The following is a 22136-nucleotide window of genomic DNA, read 5'->3' on the forward strand; positions in this document are numbered from 1 at the left end:
CCAACCTTTACATATGTCGTTTGCATGTTCCATGTCACGCTTGGACTTGGAATTCACATTCGATCACTAGCAAAAACGTTAGTATATAACTTTTCTTAAAAGAAAAAAAAGTTTATTAATCTGGTGATTGATAGGACATTTGGAACTTAACGAAATGATGGAAGTCCATATATCGTCGCAAAATGATTTGTCGGTTCACAATAAGAAACTATTTAGTCTTTGATTGCATTATACATTTTAGTTATAAGGTTTATTAAGTGAGCAAATATTTTAACTATAGGGTTGATAGCCCAGTGCCAACCGTCCCCAACTAAACCGGGTCCCACCATGTTTACCCCTATCGGATGCATGGGGCGCAGGTTCGAATCTCTCGGCCTGCAAGCATGAGGATTTATTAGTTATTACGTTGTGGTGGTATTTAGTGGAGGGGTTTCACAAGGATACGAGTTGTGCGGCCTGCTCGTATCGGAACCAATGCGGTTCCGGGGATCGAGGTGTTCCCTTCAATTAACACCTTTTGGAAGTGAGCAAATATTTTGTCGGGAAAAATAATAATCTACTTTTAACTATTACAATAACCATTGTTATTGTATAATGAATAATCAAAACCATTGCATAGTTTGATTCGAAGAAAATGACTAATCTTAAACTTGTTATGAGTTATTACAAGAGCCATGTTTATGAACAATTTATAACCTCTACAAGTCGAATCCTCTGCTCACCATCATCATTTTAACTCTTTCTGTATCTTGCATACGACCTGCTTTGCCGTAAATCTGCATCAAAAGCTTGAAATTGTGGTCATTATCAGGCTCCAACTCGAATAGCTTTTCGGCAGCAATTTCTCCATGTTCTACATTCCCATGAACATAACAAGCATGTAGCAATGCACCCCAGACTGTTGGACCAGCTGCAAATTGCATTCTCTCTACGATCACTTTGTAAGCTTCAGTAATCAGTCCAGCCCTGCCATAAACATTTACCAGACACGCGTAATGTTCCATACTTGGAACTATTTCATATTCCGCCGTCATTGTAGAAAACAATCTTTCTCCATCCTTCACCAATCTCAAATGAGCACAAGCTGTTAATACAGAAACGAATGTAATAGCGTCAGGGGAGATATTGGCACTCAACATACACTTGAAATATTCAAGAGCATTTGGGTGTTTATTGTGGACTGAAATTATGGTATTCCATGAAACTAAATCTCTTTCTGGCATTTGATCAAAGACCTGTCTTGCTTTATCAAGCCTGCCATGATTTGAGTACACAAAAATGAGAGAATTCACTATCGGTAGATTCCACTCATTTCCTTTACGGATAACCCATCCATGAATTTGAGCTACAAGTTTTAGCGACAACCCAGCCATGAGAATTGTGGAAATTGAAATCGAGTCTGGCTCATACCCATCTAACATCATACGTCGAAAAACAACCAAAGCATCGAATAAGAGGCCATGTTTAACATAACCTGTAAGCATCGAGTTCCAAGATACTAAATCTTTTTCTGCTATTTTATTAAAAACTTTACTTGCCCTCATAATGTCACCACACTTGGAATACATGTCAACCAACCCATTAAGCACAAATAAATCGTTAGCATACCCTCGACGAACTATCTCACGATGAACTTCCTGACCAACATGAATTAACCCCATGCCACCACAAGCTTTAAGGACTCGAGGAAACGTGAAATTGTCTGGCTCTACACCCTCTTCCACCATTTGAAAATACAACGCCAATGCGTCCTCAAACATACCCATTTCAGAATAGCCCGATATAAGTGAATTCCAAGCAAAAGCATATGACTTCCTCTCAGACATATAATCAAACACTTGGTGGGCTTCCTCAATATAGCCATTAGTGGCATATAATCTAAGCAGTTTAGATGAAACACCTACATTTCTACGTAAAAGCTTTTCGGGTATTAGGTGATGGATACGGATACCCTGTTTTACGGCATCTAAATGAAAGCAGGTTTCAAGAAGTGAAGAAAATATATGAGGATCATCAATGTTTATGCCATTTTTAACAGAAGTTTCAAGTTCCTTTACAACTTTGTCAAGTGCTTGAAGCTTAGTCTGTGGGTAAGGAGACTGATTTATAACAAGTTGTGTCGGTGATGATTTAGGTAATGATAATATAGTAATTTGATTTTGATTTTGTTTATATGGTTTCTTGTTTCGATCTTTCTTGATACAGTAAGTGTGGAGGACTTGACACTGCATACTTACAGCCATCTAGGGAAAAAAATAGAAAGTTTTATGCATACAGCATATATCGCTTTGTAAGTACTTTTATACAGTTTCAAAGATTATATAGGGATGTAGGCATGCAGCATCATATTTCCCCTATAACAGAATTTTAGATACAAATGTCATATTGCTTTTTTATTTTATAACAATAACAATCAGTAAAAAGAAATGTTGTAGATTCATTGGATCTTTTTTCAATTTGGTGATCAAAACTCAAAAGTATCTTGCCATCGCCAGTAAGGCATATTTAATGTGCGAAAGAGCTACAGCTTACAACATAGCGGCTTTATAGTCAAATAGGATAAAGACACATATAACCATCAAAAGCAGAAAAAGGAAAGCCACAAATGTGTAATAACTAATAAGCAGCATCTGCTTGTGATCAAATTGGTCGAATATGTATGCTTTTCTGCAGGTTCAACCTCTAAAAATGGCAAACTTGCAAACTCGATCAATCTGCCCATGATTCTCAAATTCTTTTCCACCATTGGCAGCTTTAGGTTCATTAATCTGCATAACAAACACATTGTAAGCAATTAAAATTTGACAACCTTGACTTCACACTTGGTAACCTAGATAGTGATTGGACCAAATGATATAATTGATATGCTTGCCATAAATTACATCCGTGATTTTGTACATTTTTAATTGTTGAGAATTGCAAAGGGTACTACAAATAGCTTTCAAGTCGTACCAGGAAAAGAGTCAAATTTAATCAAAATTGGAGGAAAACGAGATTGTTATTGCCTTATAGAGAGATGCCCATTGATAGAGGCTTTTGGTTTTGAAAATGAATAATTGCTATTGAACTTTTACTGCATCAATATCAAAATATCAAAACAAGAACAAAGAATAAGTTTTTGGGTATACCTTAATCCTTATGGAGCAAAAATAGGTTTTACTCGTTCAAAGATCTCATCTTCAGTTCCTATGGCATTAATCTGCAGAGTTTGATATCCATTACAAAGCAAACTCCAATCTTAGCAAACTGTTTTAAATGCATCCAGCATAGGCCTAAAATCATTGGTAAGAAGTAGTACCTTGTAAAGCTTCCCTTTTTCAGAGTAGTATCTAATTACGGGTAGAGTATAAGCTTCAAACACTTTAAGGCGTTCCATTGTCGTATCAACGTTATCATCAACTCTCCCCTGCAAGAAATATCAGAGATCAAATTTCTGCATCTCCAGGGGAACTTATTATTTTATTACCATAAAGTTTTAAGGAAAACAGACCTGGTTACGATGTAGTACTCGTTTCAACATCTCCTCTTCATCACAATCGAAAAAAAGCACAACTTCTGGTTCTATTCCAATCTATAGGAATATCGATTTCATAAGAAATAAGAATACAGGTCTATAGTGTCGAAAATTTGTTTTTTGGGATAACTGTGGCTGTGATCCACCCTTCGACTGAATAACCCACGAGATCCGGGTCCACCACCATGAACCCGGTAAAGCTCCCCCAAAGGGAGACTGGCATGGCAACACATTGGTTGACACTTTTTGTGGTTGCACACTTGCACCAGCCATGGTTTAAATCTTGGACCTATAATTCCCCATTTCTTTTAGCCCAATGTTATCTATAATGTCAATTTCATGAACAAACTAGAAAGTATCTGCTAGTTGGATTAGATGATGCTAAAAAATGAAGTAAACATATTATATTAAGGATGGAGTTGAGAGATGTAATTAAAACAAATTTGCAAAATTTCAAAGGATGGAACTCACTATGCGTTCATAAGTCACACGGTTCTCCTCACTTCTGGGGAAACCATCAATTAGAAATCTATTGGTTTTGCTAGAGTCAATGGTACTTTTGAGCAATTTGACTGTCACTTCTGATGAAACAATTTTTCCTTTTGTGATCGTCTCCAGAATCATGGCACTGAAAGCGTTGATTAAGATTAACATACGCTGAAGGTCAAGTAAAAGGAGGCAATTTTAACCCAATTGTATGAAAAGGGGTGATTCATATTTTTATCCATTTGATAAATGTGTCAAACTGGTAATTATCTAGTAAAAGAAGGTAGAAGTGAAATCGGTGAAATGTGTTCAACCAGACAAAAGCCATCTAACATGTATTCAAATGCTCAAAGTGTCCTAAACGGTCTTCGTTAAAAAATAATATCATTTTCTAGTATGGTGTTCTTCAATTGTATTTAATACATCAACAATTTACAAATAAAACTTGAGATTATACAACCCAACCCACAAGATGAAAATTGTCTATTTCGCCTTGTACCCATTTGAATCGTTGATCCCTTCTCCAACCCACCAATTCTGTCATCTAAAGTTCAAATACAGACTTAAAAAGTGAAACTGGAATCATTACCCATATTCACTGTTGGACGAAATTTCTTTTCTCAATAAATCTCCAACGCTTAAGTGTGTGAATCCATAAGTGTCAGCAATCCGTGCACATTGAGTTCCTTTTCCAACACCAGGACCTCCTAAGAGCATAAGATATCAATGGTAAGCATCTACAGCAGTTAAAAACATGAACGGTAAAAGAACCATGTTTTATGGAAAATCTTATTATTCCACATATTCCACATTTCCTCCATAGATCTTCCAGTTGGAGAAAGAATCATTTAGAGAGGTAAAGAAAAAAAAACAGGTAAAAGCAACTATGCAATATCACAAAGAGCATGTAGTTATAGAAATATTGACATATAATATATTAATACGTGTAGTTTGGCTAACATAAGCAGTAATCAAAACTGAGAAAAATAAACTATTTGAAATTGCCCTAACATTTGAATTTCGTAATCTACTTGACAAATCATTGCTTGAGAACCAGTTTCCCCATTACCTAATACGAAGTTAATGGTTGGGGTCGTCGCTTTTGATAGGATTCCAGCTTCTACCTACATCCAAAAAAGGAAAAGACGGATAAAAATAATTCATCCTCTTGATAATTTTATTTAGAAATAAGATGCATGTACGAAAAAACGCTTCATTGTTCAAGCAGAAGCTGCCACATAACACCAGAACTAATGAGATGGTTCTCTGGATGTAATCATGCTCATGCTTTTGTTCTCTGGATGACAAGGAAAGGAAAATTGCAAACACAAGACAAGATCATGAAATAGTATGAAATAAAAATGGCATCTGCCCTTTCTGTAAGCAAATTAGACACCCACCTTTTCTTTGAATGTGCATTTCCTGGACTCACATGGAATAAACCAAAATTTATGTTAATATGCAAGATGCACCAGATAGCTGGGAATACTTGATACAATGGTATACCGTATACAAAGAGTAAAAAAAATACAAGTACAACAGTTGATACAAATATGTAAAGATAATACATTACTAGAAGTATGGAGACCAAAAATGGTTAGACTAAAAGACGGGGATCGGTACATGTTACAAAAAAGCAACGGGACTGATTATAAATGTACAAGAATCAAGGGATGGAAAATGGCCAGAACTAGAAGGTTTGGGATATGACTGTTGTAAAGATCTCCTTTATGTTTGGTTAATTCTATGATCATAGGGTATGTCCTATAATAAAAGGTTGAATGTGTAAAAAAAAAAAAATACTAGAATTGTCCCATTAAGTAAAGATTGAAATGGACAACTCTAATAAGAAGGCCATTATTAATAAAAACTATATAAATAAACAAAAAAAATATAAACACCAGAACCACAGCTGATAAAGCTTCAACTTGTCTTTAAAAAGTGAGATATGTTTGACTTTTAGAATCAAGGGCAAAATTTACTGCTTCAAATGTTATGCATTTCCATGTCATATCAAGATAGAAGTCAGGAAATGGCGTAACGAACTACTAAATGAATCGCTAAAGAGATACATACAGGAATAATGCAAGACGATAGTCTGTTAAGTTTATCCATTACTATTTGAATTGCCTGCTTAGTGTATGGAAGCTTTTTGATCAATCAGAGCTCTTATTTTATATATAACCTATCGGGAGAGGTATTGAGAATTAAGAGGCCGAATCCATGGTTCACCAAAAATATAAAGTATGTTAACCTAACTATTAATCTATACAAAAAAGAAGGCATAATGTAATTGCAGAAAGTTACATACCGGCTTCAAGGTGTCTGTGCTGAAAGCTTTGAGAAAACTCAATCCATATGCCACCTTTTGTAAATTGCAACAGTCAACATGAGATGAGGGTATATAACCAAGTTATGTAAACAAACTATTATCCAGTTCAGTTCAATGGCGACAGACAACTTTATAACGAACGTATAAAACAATGTCATAAAAAATACAAGTCACTGTTTATAATAAGCAGTGAGTTTGTAAAGGTCATTACCCCATAGAGATATCGTCACACTGTATTCAATATATACATAACATAACATACATGCAGGCCAAAAAACGTTCGGCTTTACATGATGGTTGCGCACTAAGAACAGACTTAAACCTTACAAAACTGTATCAAATCATGTGGAAGTTACAATTGTACGGATTTATAAGAGGGTAATGACCTAACAAAAAGAATACACAGATCGGGGTTCTCAAATAAACAACATCCAAGTAGCTAAATCATTCTAACAAACAACCGACTAAAATCGAACCGAATCGATTCATAATAACAGCATACTGTAATAATAAGCTGAAAGCATTCTCAAAACGAATCGAATGAAACGGACCTGATTAAGAAGCGGAGAGGGTTTGGCGGAGGAGATCAGCGTTGACAATGAAAAAACACGCCTCAACATCTTTATCTCCTCAACAAATACTATTGTTATTCTACAGGCTAAATAATTAATAATCAGATACCAAGGCACTTTAATTTGAATTACACAATTACAGTAGTAGCTTTCAGAAGCTTGGTTTGGTTTGGTTTGGTTTGGTTTGAGATGTGTGTGTGTGCGCTTTAAGTTGATTTGATTTGATTTGGGGGGAAGTGATCGGACTCAATTTTTTTATAAGAGACATTTTGTCAAACACCTTCCGCGCGCCATGTGCAATTCTGCCCCACCCAGAAATAATACTCTACTAGAATACATCATTGATGAGGAGTATAATCCTAACTAATCAAACTAACCCTTTCTATAAAAACTAATTAAACCAAAGGAGACGTCATTTGTGGTGTAATAATTTTAGTTAATTACGGGTAATGTATTTTGTGTTGGTCTTGGACATCTGGTCCATAGTCTCCAATATGGGCTTGAAATTCATTATCTCCATTATGGGCCTAGTCTTACATTTAAGTACTATATAAAACAAATCCACTTTTCAACTTTCAATATTCAATTTCAACAATGTACACATAAAAATGCTTGACATACCATACATCAATGCTTACAACTTTCTCTCTCCTTCATAAATCATTTTATTCCTCTAATTTTTTCAAAATCTTTTATTTCAAAAACCGTACATCGATAAATTATAAAAATTATATGGGTGTTCTAAAAATTTCATGCTCTTCCATTAGAGATGTCATTCGATATATTTTCGACGAATTTTTAAATCCGAAGGCAGAGCCCGTACGACTAAGGCATTTGGCTATGACATATCACCTCCTATGACATATCACCCTCACCATCTCACCGCGACAACACGCGGGTACTTGCTCTCGTTAAAGAATTCCATTATGACTCCATATAAATTAAATCTTGCTATTTTCTCATAGGAACTTTGTACGCTTAAAGCCAGTGTATCTTTGAAAATGTGTAATAGTGCAAACGCAAAGATAAATTACTTGTTCTTTGATTTACCTAATGAATATATGACGACAACGACAACGATACCCTATCCCGACAAAAATCGGGGTAAGGGGGAGGTATGATGTATACAGACCTTACCTCTACTTGAAGGTAAAGAGGCTGTTTCTAGATCCACTGCAGTGGAAGGGGTCTCCGGCCCAAGAGTGAAAAAAAAGTTAAGTTAGATCCACCGAAGTGGAAGCTAAACCGGATGGAGAGGTAGACTCAAAACACAAACTCAGATCACAGACTCAAAACACAAACTCAGATCTAAGATCTAAAATTTGTTATCGTTCAGAGAAAGGAGAGGTAGAGAGAGAGAGAAAGAGAACAGAGAAAAATATCCCCCATATATACCTAATGAATATATGAGATCTATTAATACTAATATGGTGTCTGCACAATGCGACGGTGACGGCAATGCGGTGGTGACGGGTGGCGGCGGCGACTAATGGTGGTGACGACGAGTAATGTAGAATATTGATGTAAATGTAATTAATATAATGATTAGTATAATTATTTTAAAAGTTAAAATATTGATGGTGTATTTATTTCATTTAAGCTGAAAGCTTCTTGTATTTAGAGTGTGTTGTTTTAATGGAGGGTATTTTTGACATTTTTTACCTATAACTTTCAACTAACTGTTATATTTTTTTTCATAAGAAAATGTAGATATAGATATAGAGTTAGATTATACGGCTTTTTAAACAATTAGATGACTTTCATGCAATTATTTAACCTCAACAACATCACAAGAGATACTTAGCGGGTTATCAACCAACGACAGCCATTAAGATTAATACTTTGGAAAAGATAGATTTTTTTATGAAGATTTAATCCAAGATTTTGCATCAAAGAATCCTATAAGGACAACATCAATTAAATAACTTATTATAAATTTATAATTATAATATTTACTGTATCTAGAAACTAAATATGAGGGCTAAATATGACGTACATAACATATACCATCAAACGTGTTTTATAGTGTTAAATTATACGACATGATAAAATATATTTGATGATGTAGATCCAAAACGGGTGATATTCAATCCTTCATTGTACTTATATAGCTATATATTAGTTTGTGACATGTTTTTGCCCAGTCATATTCATACTCATTAGACCAACATCAAGTGATACGTTTTTAATCTTGTTTATAATAAAATAAAAGTATATATAATCAAATTGAAATCTATAATATGTTGTACCGACTTTTAAATGAGTTTATTATGTTGTTTATTTAATTGTTAAAACTAATTCGTGTTATGTATTTAATCAATTAAATTTTTTAAAATTGTTGATAAACTCAACGTGACAACGTATAAAGATGATGTGTATACCAAAATGTATAAAGGAGTAATTTCTAAAATCTAAATACTAAAAATAAAACATTAGAAAGTTGGATAATTTGTATATTATTAATAAATGATATAATTAGAATTAATGGGTTAGTGACTTAGTTCAATTTAAAACTTAGATAATTTTTTTTGACATTTAGTTGGTATATAACATTAAGAAAATCTTACTGTATAATGATGAAACCTTGCATGTACTCTTGGCAATGAGATATTGACGATGGGCTATCACAAATATTCGGAGGGAGAAACCTCAAGGTTTGTCATCCGGATAAAATCAGAAATGCTTATGACATCATTGGCTTAAAAAGGTTAGACGTTCAACTTTAGCTAATTGACTTCTCAACAACTTCATATTATATGATCGTTAACTAACAAACTATCCATTAAATAATATGTTAAAGATTAGTTATAAGTATAATACCAAGAAAACTAAAAGGCCAGCTAATGGGATATATACCGTGTTGCGATCGATAGTTATCTTCATATTATTATTATTTTCCCCCATTAAATTCCATTGTATTCTTTTATAAGCATGTTTTATAGTTTCATAATATATAAAATACGTACTATCAATTTCCAGCAACAACATATGATTGAAGTCAACCAATCATATCATATATAAGTCAATCACCTTTGATAACCTTAATTTGATTTTGTATGGTATTAATTTTAATTTAGTTTTTGCATTTCCTAAATATATGCTTGGCCCAACCTTTTAAATGTTATCATACTTTTAATTCATTATTGTTGGTCTCTAAACCAAAGTTACGGGGTCAATATATATATATATGTGTGTGTAACATGGAGGATGCATATTTATTTTAGCATTTTGTTTTTCTTTTTTACCCTGTGAAGAATCTGGAAGAAATGACGTACATATGTGTATATATATATATATATATATATTTTTATTAAAAAAGGCACTCGTGGGCTCTTTTAAAGCTCTTTTGCAACTCTTTGATCTATCAATAGCTAGGGAATGCTGAAAGGTGTTTGGTGAATTGTTAGTGATCAACTAAAGCTAAATACTTTGAAAGTTAGACATCATAAAGTTCTTATCTTTCGACACCGATGGGAAGACTTGCTTAAAATAAGAAAAAATTCTCGATCTCTACATGCCTTTTAATTATGTTGATTTGAAAATTTTACGTGGTCCCAAAACCCCAATAGTAGTTATTCGGTAGAAACTAGAAACTGTGGAGTTATATATATATATGTGTTAACGCATTTTGGTTCTGATGGCCTATGGTGTCGTTAACTCCGAAGTACCATTTGGTTTAAACAACATTTTTAGTTCTCGGTTGGCGGTTGCTCATTGCATATAAATTTTATAATGATTGGCTTGCTACCAGGAATTTAATATGATTAACTAATTAAATAAGTTCATACCGATAAAAAAAAAAAAAATTAAAGAATATTTAGTTTGTTGATGTTGATTATCATATACTATCTTTGATATTTGATTAATGATTATTTGTATTCGATGACTTCCGATTCCTTTATCAAAACCTTGCAACAATTATATCCTGGATTCCTGGTTGCATGCCATATATGCCATTCGAATATTAAAAGAAAAATGTATTTTCATATTTATATATGTTGGAATCGAATGAATGAATGGGATATATATATTGTTGGGCTCACGTTGTTTGTCTTGATCAACGCGTATTCGTGGAGCCCCACTCTCGTGTTCGAAGGAAACAAGCAAACTTGAAACCATTTATAATTAAAGGAACAAGTCAATGCACATAATTACACGCGATCGATATATATCACCCACAAATAAAGATCGTGTTTAATTATCGGTAGTGAAATGTAAGTATGAACAAATTAAAAGAGGTCTTAATTAAAGTATTTTACGTTGTACGTATATCATGAGAGAAAGGTACCCGCACGTTGCGGTGGTGATAAAAGTGATGACGGGGCAGTATAGTCGGTAATATTGGTCAACCGTATACAAAAAAAGGTATGTGGGTAAACCTCATCAATAAAAAAAGTATAATGAGCAACCGTGTACAAATGAAAAAGTACGTTGATTTTCTCGTGATTAATCCCTTAATTCTATCCGAATTAGTACCAACCTAGAAACAGTTTGCAGCTGGTATATAGGAGAATCTTCCTTCTAACATCAACATCTTTTGGTTTACAATTGATGACATTGTCAAATGTCAACTTTGTGCCAATGGACACAATATTTGAAACTGAACCTTATATATAATCTCATATATATTGTAGTAAACACAAACACACAAACATATTAATTAGCCATGACCATTAACAAGAACATCTCGGCCTTATACGTACTCCTCACAATATTTATTTCATCATTTGTTTTTTCCTCAGCCTTACCGAACGACGTAAATTGGTGGTGTGACAAAACACCAAACCCCGAGCCATGCAAGCATTTCATGAGCAGCAAATCACAAAAATTAGGATTCATTCCGGGTAAATCTGAATTTCGTAAAATGACTATGGAACTAGCCTTGGAACGTGCACTTACCGCCGAGAGTCACACCAAATGGCTTGGCCCAAAGTGTCGTAACGAGAAAGAGAGAGCTGCATGGGCTGACTGTTTGACCCTCTACGAAAACACCATCATGCAACTAACCCAAACCTTGGACCCAACCACCAAATGTACCGATTTTGATACTCAAACATGGCTCAGCACCGCACTAACCAACCTCGAGACATGTCGAGCTGGGTTTATGGAGCTTAATGCTTCAGACTACATTTTACCACTCATGTCTAATAACGTAACGAAACTTATTAGTAATACTTTGGCTATCAACAACGGATCAACACCACCCGTGGCGACTTACAAAGGGGGGTTTCCAAATTGGGTTGTGCCTGGTGACAGGAAGCTTCTCCAAACAGCGGCACCAAGGGCAAACATTGTGGTGGCTCAGGACGGTTCAGGGAATTTTAAAACGATTAAGGCAGCTATTGACGCGGCTGCAAAGAGAAGTGGGAGTGGGAGGTTTGTTATTTATATAAAAAGGGGTGTTTATAGAGAGAATATTGAGATCGGGAACAAAATGAAGAATATTATGCTTGTGGGTGATGGGTTGAAGTACACCATCATCACCGGCAGCCGCAGTGTTGGAGGCGGTTCCACCACCTTTAAATCCGGCACCGTTAGTAAGTAATCCGTCAAGCTTTTTTTTTAAAAAACAAAAACAAAAATTAAGACTTTTGATCCAAATTAAATTATTTTCAATGCTATAGAAAGCTCTAAAGAAAAGTATGACGATTTCCTGTTGACTAATGGAGAAGTTAAACAGGATTACATTCTTTATTAACTACTACTAGTCTTTAACTTTTACAAAATAAAATATTAGTGTTAGTAGAACCCAATTATAGAAATTATCTACCCCGTATTAATTAGATGTCAAATAAGTATCTGACTTAATATAAGAGGAGCTTATTGTTTAAAAATAAAAATTAAAGCTTCCAATTTATTTTTGAAAGGCTCTTGCCAACATGCCCATAATTTATTTTTATTTTTTAGCAGCGAGTTAATAGTTAGCAGTTAGCATTCGAAACACCACAGTGACATCCAATTTGAACTCTGGTGAATTTCTCCAAAGTCAAAGACCTTACCAATGGGCCACCAACCCATTGACACATGCCCATAATGTACATATATAAGTAAATAACTATTCGTATATTTCATCCATCTCACTTTTCCTAATTTCCTTATTGTCACGTACAATGTACAGTTGTAACCGGTTCTGGCTTCATTGCTCGTGGCATAACATTCCGTAACACTGCTGGCCCTCAGAACCACCAAGCAGTTGCCCTCAGGTCAAGCTCTGACTTTTCGGTCTTCTATCGTTGTGGCTTCGAAGGATATCAAGATACGCTCTACGTCCACTCCCAACGACAATTCTACAAAGAATGCTACATTTATGGTACCGTTGATTTCATTTTTGGAAACGCAGCCGTGGTTTTCCAAAACTGCATGATTTACGGAAGACGAGGCATGGCTGGTCAACAAGTCACAATTACAGCCCAAGGTCGAACAGACTCGAATCAAAATACTGGGATCTCGATTCAAAACTCTCGAATCATGGCTGCATCCGACTTAAAACCGGTCTTGAGCTCATTTAAAACATACTTAGGCCGGCCATGGAAGCAATATTCTAGAACGGTCTTCTTGAAAAATTATATTGATAGTTTGGTGGACCCGGCCGGATGGTTAGAATGGGATGGGAATTTCGCACTTAATACGTTGTACTATGGTGAATATAGAAACACTGGACCGGGTTCATCAACAAGCCGAAGAGTAAAGTGGCGTGGGTATCGGGTTATTACTAACGCAAACGAGGCTTCTAAGTTTACGGTCGCAAATTTCATTGCGGGTCAGTCGTGGTTACCTGGTACTAGTGTGCCGTTTTATTCTAGCCTCTAAGTCATTCTAAGTTGACTTTTTTGGTTGAAAATTAATTTGTGTATTTATTTTCCATTTGTAATTTTTTCCCTCTCCCCTCATTGGTTGATTGGTAATTATTTTCTTGGTTACAAAATCTTTTATAATAGGAGTACTTTATTCAAAATAATTTTTTATGATGATTCACGTACTGTTTTTCATACCCATTTAATTTATATCTATTCTCATTCCCTGTTACAACACACAACCTTAGGATAAGTTAGTTTTTGTAACGGATATATATATATCTTTTATTGGCGGTGTAACGAACTCTTAACGACTATACTAAATCTAGCTTAAATTGGCAGCAATGAACTTCTATATTGGTCCACTATATTACATTAATTATTTACTTTATAATTTCTAAGTATATATTTAAGTAACTAGGACTAATGATCATTCATCACTATATATTCGATTAATGTACTGATACCTTACTCGGATAGGTGCGGTAATTCAGGCATCAAGGCTATAATGTAAATATTTGCCACCATTGAATGGTAATGGAAGTCTTTTGTCTGATCATGTGCTTTTGTTTTGTGTTGATATATTGTTTCAATGGATGTAAAGTTTCTTCGGAAAAAATAATAATTAATAATAATAATAATAATAAAATGAAAAAATACCTTACTCGATCGGATGCTTTTTCATAAGCCACACTTCATATCTCAAAATTTGAATACCATATATGATTAAAAATTAAAAATAGATGCATGTACAATTATATTAAAGATGGAAATATTATCACCATTTGGACATTCATTAATTACATTACTACGTTACATTACTTTACAATGAAATTACATTCACTACATTACGTTACATGATATATATACTATCTATATATATATCATGTTATGAATAGCATTCCGAAAGTCACAGAAATCATTAAATTAATCCAACAATGGCCATCATGAAGCTTGCTCACTTCATATCCATCATCTTCTTTTGGTCATCAGCAACAACCACCGCCACCACCAACGGCGGGATAAACTGGTGGTGCGCCCAAACCCCGCACTACCAAACCTGCCTTCACCATGTAGCCGAGCCTAACCCCTCCTCTGCCATCATATCTATAAACCAGTTCCTAGACATGACTGTACAAGCAGCAATCGATGAAGCAAAAGTGGTTCTAAAACAAACACAAAGAATCGAGACCACGATTCCAAATGATCCAGAAAAAAGCTTATGGGCTAGCTGCGTTGACTATTTCGACGAGACCATGTTCACACTAAACATGGTCTTAGACCACAGTACCCTTCATCAGCCAACCCCACTTGACGTCCAAACATGGATCAGTTCTGGCCTAACCTATATCGACACGTGCGAAGAAGGGTTTGAATTGATTAATATAAACAACACCATGCTAATTCCTTCAATCACAACCAATTTAACACACTTATTACTCAACTCTTTGGCTATTAGTGTAGTTATTAGAGGTAATGATAGTATTCCAGGGGCCGTTGATTGGAACTTTAGCAACGTGCACAAGGTGTCGGGTTTGGTGTTAGATAAGCCAGACGTCGTGGTGGCTCAAGATGGGTCAGGGGATTTTAAAACGATTCATGGAGCCGTAAATTCAGCAAGGATGAACCGAAGATCAGGAGCAACTAATAAAAAGTACTATTTGATCTATGTGAAAGCTGGAGTATATCAAGAATACGTCATGATTCCTAAGACCATACCGTATATTAAGATGTTTGGGGACGGAATTGGTAAGACGATCGTCACTGGTGATCGGCATTTAGGTGGTCGCATGCCAACAGCACGTCACCTGAAACAATCTGCAACTTTTCGTAAGTAAATTTCTCTTCTAGCTACTTTAATGTTTCATTTTTAATTTGTACAGTGATTTTTATGAGCAATTGACTTCACAACAAGACAAGGTGCGAAATTAATTTTTTTCAAAAACTACATATATCTTAAATTCTTACAAGTAACTTTAGTTTTTACTATTGAAATAACCTGCATATTCTATTACTGATACTATATATACCATAATATAATAGAGTAATATACTGGATCATCCTATTAAATTTGTCCACTTTTAAATTTTTAAATTCAAACTTTGACCATAAATATTTTTGTTTGTGTTATATAATATTTGATAAAAGTTATATGAATTGATTGTGTTTTAGATGCGTGTGTGATTGATATAATTTTCTAACAACTATTATATAACACAATTAAAAATAATTATGGTCAAAGTTAGTAAAGTTTGACTTTGAAATTTTAAATTTAGACAAATTTAATGGGACAGAGAAAGTAATACAATATAAGAGTATTTTCATAATATTATTTACAATACGATCATACTGTATGTATCATTGAATGCGGGAGTCGTCTTCTTTTTAATTGCAGAAGTTTGGGGTCGTGGATTTATCGCTAGAGACATGACGTTTAGAAACACGGCAGGGCCACACAATGAGCAAGCGGTGGCGTTTCTCTCAGGGTCAGACCATTCTGCCGTGTACAATTGCAGCATGGAAGGCTACCAAGACACGTTGTATACTGCAGCCAATAAGCAGTTCTACAAAAACTGCAAGATCTTTGGAACTGTAGATTTCATCTTTGGCGACGCTCTGGCCGTGTTCCAAGACTGTGAAATCTTCGTTAGAAAAACAGTACCTAGGGGAGGTTTGGTGGTTACAGCTCATGGACGAAAGTATCATAACGAAAGCACGGGATATTGTTTGCAAGGTTGTACAATAACTGTTGCCGCGGATCTCAAGCCGTTTATCAGCGAGTATAGTAAGGCTTTCCTAGGAAGACCTTGGCATCCATATGCCTTCACTATGTATATGGAATCATTTATTGATGATTTGGTGGATCCACAAGGATGGCTTGATACTTGGGGTTACAATGAAACTACTTTTTGTGGCGAGTACATGAATTATGGGCCGGGTGCATCCACGGATCAGAGAGTTAAATGGCGTGGTTATCATGTCATTAATGACCCAAATATCGCAAAATATTTCACGGTTTCTAAGTTCATTTTAGGCAATCAATGGCTTCCTGAAACCGGCGTGCCTTTTATATCAGCGTTTCAAATTCTTTAGGGATCTCAAATAAGTAAACATATGTTGTACTAGTATTCTTTATTATTATGATTTTTTTAATCAAATATTGACTCTCTATATCACAAACAGTTCATCCATTGTTCGCTCAGGGCCATTATATATAGCCTCTACACGTTAACTTTATGGTTGGTAAATTATCAATTGTTAACTTAGCGACATGGCTCAGTTGGTAAGTCAAACATAACGTTAACCTAGAAAAAATGTGATTAATTTGACTATTTAACCTTTAGGTAATCAACTTCAACCAAATTAAACACTCAAATTATCCAAAGTTTGATGATTAAAGTTAAAAACTCAAAATTAATTGATAAAAATTATAAATTTAAACTATAATTAAGATTGTATAGAAATGTTAGACTAAAGTTAAAAAACCTAAATTTAAGTGGTAAAAATAAAAACTCTAAAAGTACACTATAGTTGAAAATAAAAAATTTAAAAAAAAAACAAAATTGATGACATCAGCATGACGCCAGCTGATGTCAGAATTGATTGCCCTTTCTAAAACATCTTAATGCATTTATTTTTTATAAAAGTACAAATGTTATTTTTTATTATTATACTATCGCTATAATTAACTAGATATTGATTATTATATCTATTTTTGTTTGTTTATAATTCATTAAGGTTTCTTTTATAAAATCAAAAACCCTTGATAAATTTAATAAAAAATACTTAATTCATTAAATTAAAAGAAGTATTTGTCTCCTAACTTAATAAACTAGAAAACAACTGTACTAACTTAATTCATACAAACATAATTACTTTATCACTTCAACGATGAAGCGCAAAAAAACGTGCCACATCCATATATCCTAATATAATTACACAATCACATATACATAAATTGATGTCATTAGTTGAGAGAATGTTCAACTTAATATTAACGGTTAGCATTAGTTATTTAAATTATACATAAATATATATACATATACCTTTTTTTTCATATTGGATCGAATATCACAATGAGATGTCTAGAATATGTTATATTACTTGGGTTCACGATAGTCAGTCTGCTCACTTAATGCCTAATAGGAGAAAAAAAAATCTCAATTAATTCGCCCTAAGGTACGACAATAGATAGGCCTAACTTTTGCCCCTATTTAGACTCGAATGTAGATCTCCCTGAATCCAAACTTTCATTAGAAGGATCTTCTTTTGCCATTGGCTATTAACTTAATGACAATATATACATTTACATATAACATATGTGGAAACTAGTTATTGTAAAATACGAGTAGATATTAAAACAAAATAAATAAGATAAAATTTTGTCCATTATGAAACTAGGTTATCGGCCGGTTTAAAAATCTGAGGGCGTTATGAAGCAAAAGCATGCATGACAATATACATAAATATGATACGAGCATGTACCCGCGCAATGCAGCGGTGGTAACGGCGACGACGGTTTAGTGATGTTGGTGAAGGGTGGTGTTGACATCAACAATTGGTGTCTAGTGATGTAAATTGATGTAAAGATAATAGTGAAAATATTCATAAGATAAGGACTTAGAATGTAAATTAACAAGATAAAGGTATAGAGTGTAATTTAATTCATTAAGGGCAAATTTGGTAATCTCTAATAACCTTTTTTCATAAGGGATGTTTATTAAAGGCAATTCCGTACTTTTGTATGTAACTATTGTGTAACAATTTTTATTTTTAAGGGGTGGATAATCTTTATAATGGGGTACAAGCATGGTAGTTGCACAATACAACGACTGTTGTAGGAAAGGCGCTCTAGTGGTGTGAGGCTTACATTATGCATACACTACATCCGCCTCTCCCACTAGACCATGATATACTATAGAACGATAATTTATATAGCACAAATATATATATATTGATGTATAAAATTTTTTATTTTTATGATACACAATAAAATTCAGTTAAAAAAAAATTTTTTTTTTTTGAACGTTGTTAAAAAGATGTATTACTCCGTACTTATTTGATATTCTCTTTGTTTGATTAACTTTTTCGGTTGTTATAAATAGCATTACACAAGCATAACATTTCTGCAAACTAAACCAAAAACAGCCATGACTTTGAAGGTTTCTCTCTTGATAAAATGCTTCATCATCACATTAATATTCATCTTCTCTTTTTCATCAGCAGTAGCTACCACCACTACTACTACTGGTAGCATAAACTGGTGGTGCACCCAAACCCCACACTACCAAACATGCAGCCACTACGTCGCGGATCATAACATCTCTTCCGCCACCATATCTGCAAAAGAATTCCTAGATATAACCGTAAAAGCAGCCATAGATGAAGCGCGCGTAGTTTTGAAACGTAGCCAAAAAATCGAGTCTAAATACCCATATAATGCTCGGGGAAAAAGCTCATGGCGTAACTGCGTAGAATACTTTGATGGTATTGTGTTTACACTCAATGAAGTCCTTGACCACAGACTCAAGCCAACCCCACATAATATCCAAACATGGCTCAGTGCTGGTTTGACATACATCACCATGTGTGAAAATGAGTTCAAATTGATCAATATGACCAACAACATTTTACCCACTATCTCTGTCAATTTAAAAGAATTACTACTCAACTCTTTGGCTATTAGTGTCGTTATTAGACGTGCGAGTACTAATAATATTATTCCTAATGGCGGGTTGGTCAATCAGAATATTAGTAATAAAAACACGCTATCGACGTATCTGGCTCAAGATGAGCCAGATGTCGTGGTGGCTCAAGATGGCTCGGGAGATTTTAATACGATTCAAGAAGCTGTAAATTCTGCAGATTCCAGGAGACGATCAGATAGGTTTGTGATTTACGTGAAGGCAGGTACCTATAATGAACAAGTTATTATCCCGAAAGAAGTGCAATACATTACCATGTATGGTGACGGTATAAATCAGACGATTGTCAGTGGTGATCGTAATTTAGGTGCCAATAATTTGAGAACCATGTCTTCACAGTACTTGCAAGACACAGCAACTTTTCGTAAGTTCATCATGTCGATCTACTGGCACAAAAACTTTTAAATAAGTGCATGAATATATAATATACTCGTAATAAATCCTGTTTGTTTTGTTTTTATGTGTGATCAACTTTGAAAACTTATGTTTGTATTATAATCTTATTTTTTCACGGCTGATGGCATTCACTTTGTAATTTTATTGTGTGTATTAAACTTCATTGTTTATTTTGCTACGTACTATATATTATGCATGTGTATCTGACTTTGCTTATTTTGTTATCTCTTTTTGACCTAGATAACTTGATATACATCAATCTAGAAAAAATAAGGGGGTTGATAAATGATAAGTATATACTATAGGTTTTTAAGTTGAATATACAAGTAATAACAACAGTTGTAAAGTTAATTAAACTTTCATGCACTTAATCCCTTTGAATAACTAGCTAGCTAGCAACAGGCGCTACATGATACATTTACGGTATATCCACTTGCCTTTTACTATTTTAGTGACATTTATTCAGTTTGGATTAACAATTATCAGTTTGGTTCATTTGGATAGCAGAAGTTTGGAGTCGTGGATTTATGGCTAGAGACATGACATTCAGGAACACCGCGGGGTCAGAGCTACATCAAGCGGTGGCACTTCTCTCCGGCTCTGACCAATCAGTCGTGTACCGCTGCAGCATTGAAGGCTACCAAGACACACTTTATACAACCCAATACACCCAATTCTACAAAGACTGTAAAATCTTTGGAACGGTAGACTTCATTTTTGGAGACGCTCAAGCGGTGTTCCAAGATTGCGACATCTTTGTTAGAAAACCGTATCCCCATGGAGGGTTAGTGGTAACATCTCATGGCCGAACTTTTGAAAACGAAAGCACAGGATATTCATTGCAAGGGTGTAAGATAGTTGCCGGAGATGATCTTAAGCCCATTATCGGTCAGATAAAACCAAGCTTCCTAGGAAGACCATGGCGCCCATATGCGCGGACCATTTTTATGCAATCTTTTCTTGATGACATAATTGACCCACAAGGATGGCTTGATGATCAGGGCTACTATGAAACTTTGTATTATGGAGAATACCAGAACAATGGGCCGGGTTCTTCTACTGATAACAGAGTAAACTGGCCTGGTTACCATATCATCGTGGATCAAGATACCGCCAATGAGTACACGGTTGCCAATTTCATTTCAGGCAACGACTGGCTTCCTGCAACTGGCGTGCCTTTTACACCAGGGCTTTATTAATTGAGTTATGTTTAGGGGAGGAATGAACTCACAAAAGGCCAATACCAAAATTAAGTTCATGCATGTTTCTTAGTAAATTAATCATCTAGCTCTTTGGTATCAAGTATTTTTATTTTTTAAAATTGAACTTTATATATATAATAAAGTCAAGTGTTTGGTACCTATTCAATCAATTCCTCATTAAAGCATGACTATCAACATCTATCAATCAATATTAATATACTTTATATATCTTGTTATTTATTTAGTTACCACAATAAAAAGTTCTGAATCGGCATATTGGTTTCTTTCAGTCAAGAAGATTATCATATTTTGTAATAGAAGTGATGATCATCTTTATCTGTTTTGTAAGAAAATCATATTGTGAATCTAGCTACGTACGATAATGACTTTAAAACATAATAAGTACAGTACAAATGATGATTAGAGCAATTTAATTGTCTTTTCTTTTAAATTTAATAAGTAATAATATGACAATCATTTATAGTGAGTCTACATTATATGATTTCTAAAACACTATGCATTTATTTCTGTAATAAATTTGAAAGAAACGCACGAGTTATATTTTCTATATATGCGATATTATTACTGCAACATTGTAATGAAATAATATATGGCAGTTATGGTCGTAAGTAACAATTCCTAATCTACATATATGTATCATAAAATATACTCATAAATTTAGTGTTAGCCTAGCTATATGGATCACTTGTGTGAAACAGGTTTCGAGTTGGCTAATTAATAAGACCGAAAACGACATGCTAGTTGCCATCAGTTTCTACCTACTAGTGTGAAAAAGGCTATTAGTGTTGCAACTAAGGATAATGATACTGATCATGATGACATGATAGTCTGATACACCCATGTTTGTTTACTGGAACTTCAGTAAAGACAAACCGGTGGCCAGCCTATCGAAGAAGAGAAACTAAATTGGTAAGTGGCTCAACTTGTGTTTGGGAGATTTCAGAATGATTCAAGCTGTAAATGCTGCAGGGTTTGGCTGGTGGGAGACTATCAAAAAGGTATACTGCAGGGTTTGGCCGTTGGTAAAATAATTGCTGCAAACGATCTTAAGCCTGTTATTGGTCTATACAAAACAGCCTTCTTAGGAAGACCTTGGTTTCCATATGCTCGATTA

At 34.5% G+C, this 22136-nt stretch overlaps 6 protein-coding genes across 6 annotated transcripts; 4 read left to right on the top strand and 2 right to left on the bottom strand.

Moving 5' to 3' along the window:
• Positions 1–534: 534 nt before the first annotated feature.
• LOC122603125 (pentatricopeptide repeat-containing protein At4g25270, chloroplastic) lies at positions 535–2290 on the bottom strand. The gene has a single exon (XM_043775745.1). It carries the CDS (start codon positions 2241–2243, stop codon positions 699–701), a length of 1545 nt encoding a protein of 514 aa, XP_043631680.1. The 5' UTR covers positions 2244–2290; the 3' UTR covers positions 535–698.
• Positions 2291–2421: 131 nt separating this feature from the next.
• On the bottom strand, positions 2422–7244 carry LOC122603128 (probable UMP-CMP kinase 2). Its single transcript, XM_043775747.1, has 9 exons — positions 6884–7244; positions 6312–6365; positions 5070–5124; positions 4590–4707; positions 3986–4142; positions 3491–3571; positions 3299–3406; positions 3129–3199; positions 2422–2768 (listed from the first exon to the last, which is right to left on the bottom strand). Exons 1-8 carry the CDS (start codon positions 6950–6952, stop codon positions 3137–3139), a joined length of 705 nt encoding a protein of 234 aa, XP_043631682.1. The 5' UTR covers positions 6953–7244; the 3' UTR covers positions 2422–2768; positions 3129–3136.
• A 4329-nt stretch (positions 7245–11573) lies between these two features.
• Positions 11574–13775, top strand: LOC122603126 (pectinesterase 2-like). Its single transcript, XM_043775746.1, has 2 exons — positions 11574–12441; positions 13023–13775. Exons 1-2 carry the CDS (start codon positions 11712–11714, stop codon positions 13712–13714), a joined length of 1422 nt encoding a protein of 473 aa, XP_043631681.1. The 5' UTR covers positions 11574–11711; the 3' UTR covers positions 13715–13775.
• Positions 13776–14636: 861 nt separating this feature from the next.
• On the top strand, positions 14637–15536 carry LOC122604960 (probable pectinesterase/pectinesterase inhibitor 17). Its single transcript, XM_043777816.1, has one exon. It carries the CDS (start codon positions 14637–14639, stop codon positions 15534–15536), a length of 900 nt encoding a protein of 299 aa, XP_043633751.1.
• A 589-nt stretch (positions 15537–16125) lies between these two features.
• LOC122604961 (pectinesterase 2-like) lies at positions 16126–16791 on the top strand. The gene has a single exon (XM_043777817.1). It carries the CDS (start codon positions 16126–16128, stop codon positions 16789–16791), a length of 666 nt encoding a protein of 221 aa, XP_043633752.1.
• Positions 16792–18848: 2057 nt separating this feature from the next.
• LOC122604962 (pectinesterase-like) lies at positions 18849–20998 on the top strand. The gene is made up of 2 exons (XM_043777818.1): positions 18849–19767; positions 20286–20998. The coding sequence occupies exons 1-2, from the start codon at positions 18849–18851 to the stop codon at positions 20996–20998; spliced, it is 1632 nt and encodes a 543-aa protein (XP_043633753.1).
• The last annotated feature ends 1138 nt before the right edge of the window (positions 20999–22136 follow it).

Source organism: Erigeron canadensis, chromosome 6, assembly GCF_010389155.1.
Source record: "Erigeron canadensis isolate Cc75 chromosome 6, C_canadensis_v1, whole genome shotgun sequence".
Lineage (NCBI taxonomy): Eukaryota > Viridiplantae > Streptophyta > Magnoliopsida > Asterales > Asteraceae > Erigeron > Erigeron canadensis.

Bases quoted from the DNA above. Each gene is read 5' to 3' on its own strand.
- LOC122603126 (XM_043775746.1), top strand. From the start codon at position 11,712: ATGAGCAGCAAATCACAAAAATTAGGATTCATTCCGGGTAAATCTGAA. The intron at 12,442-13,022 runs GTAAGTAATCCG...TACAATGTACAG, and splicing joins CTTTAAATCCGGCACCGTTA to TTGTAACCGGTTCTGGCTTC.
- LOC122603125 (XM_043775745.1), bottom strand. From the start codon at position 2,243: ATGGCTGTAAGTATGCAGTGTCAAGTCCTCCACACTTACTGTATCAAG.
- LOC122604961 (XM_043777817.1), top strand. From the start codon at position 16,126: ATGACGTTTAGAAACACGGCAGGGCCACACAATGAGCAAGCGGTGGCG.
- LOC122604962 (XM_043777818.1), top strand. From the start codon at position 18,849: ATGACTTTGAAGGTTTCTCTCTTGATAAAATGCTTCATCATCACATTA. The intron at 19,768-20,285 runs GTAAGTTCATCA...AACAATTATCAG, and splicing joins GCAAGACACAGCAACTTTTC to TTTGGTTCATTTGGATAGCA.
- LOC122603128 (XM_043775747.1), bottom strand. From the start codon at position 6,952: ATGTTGAGGCGTGTTTTTTCATTGTCAACGCTGATCTCCTCCGCCAAA. The intron at 6,366-6,883 runs GTCCGTTTCATT...AATTTACAAAAG, and splicing joins CCTCTCCGCTTCTTAATCAG to GTGGCATATGGATTGAGTTT. The intron at 3,200-3,298 runs GTACTACTTCTT...CAAACTCTGCAG, and splicing joins AAAAAGGGAAGCTTTACAAG to ATTAATGCCATAGGAACTGA.
- LOC122604960 (XM_043777816.1), top strand. From the start codon at position 14,637: ATGGCCATCATGAAGCTTGCTCACTTCATATCCATCATCTTCTTTTGG.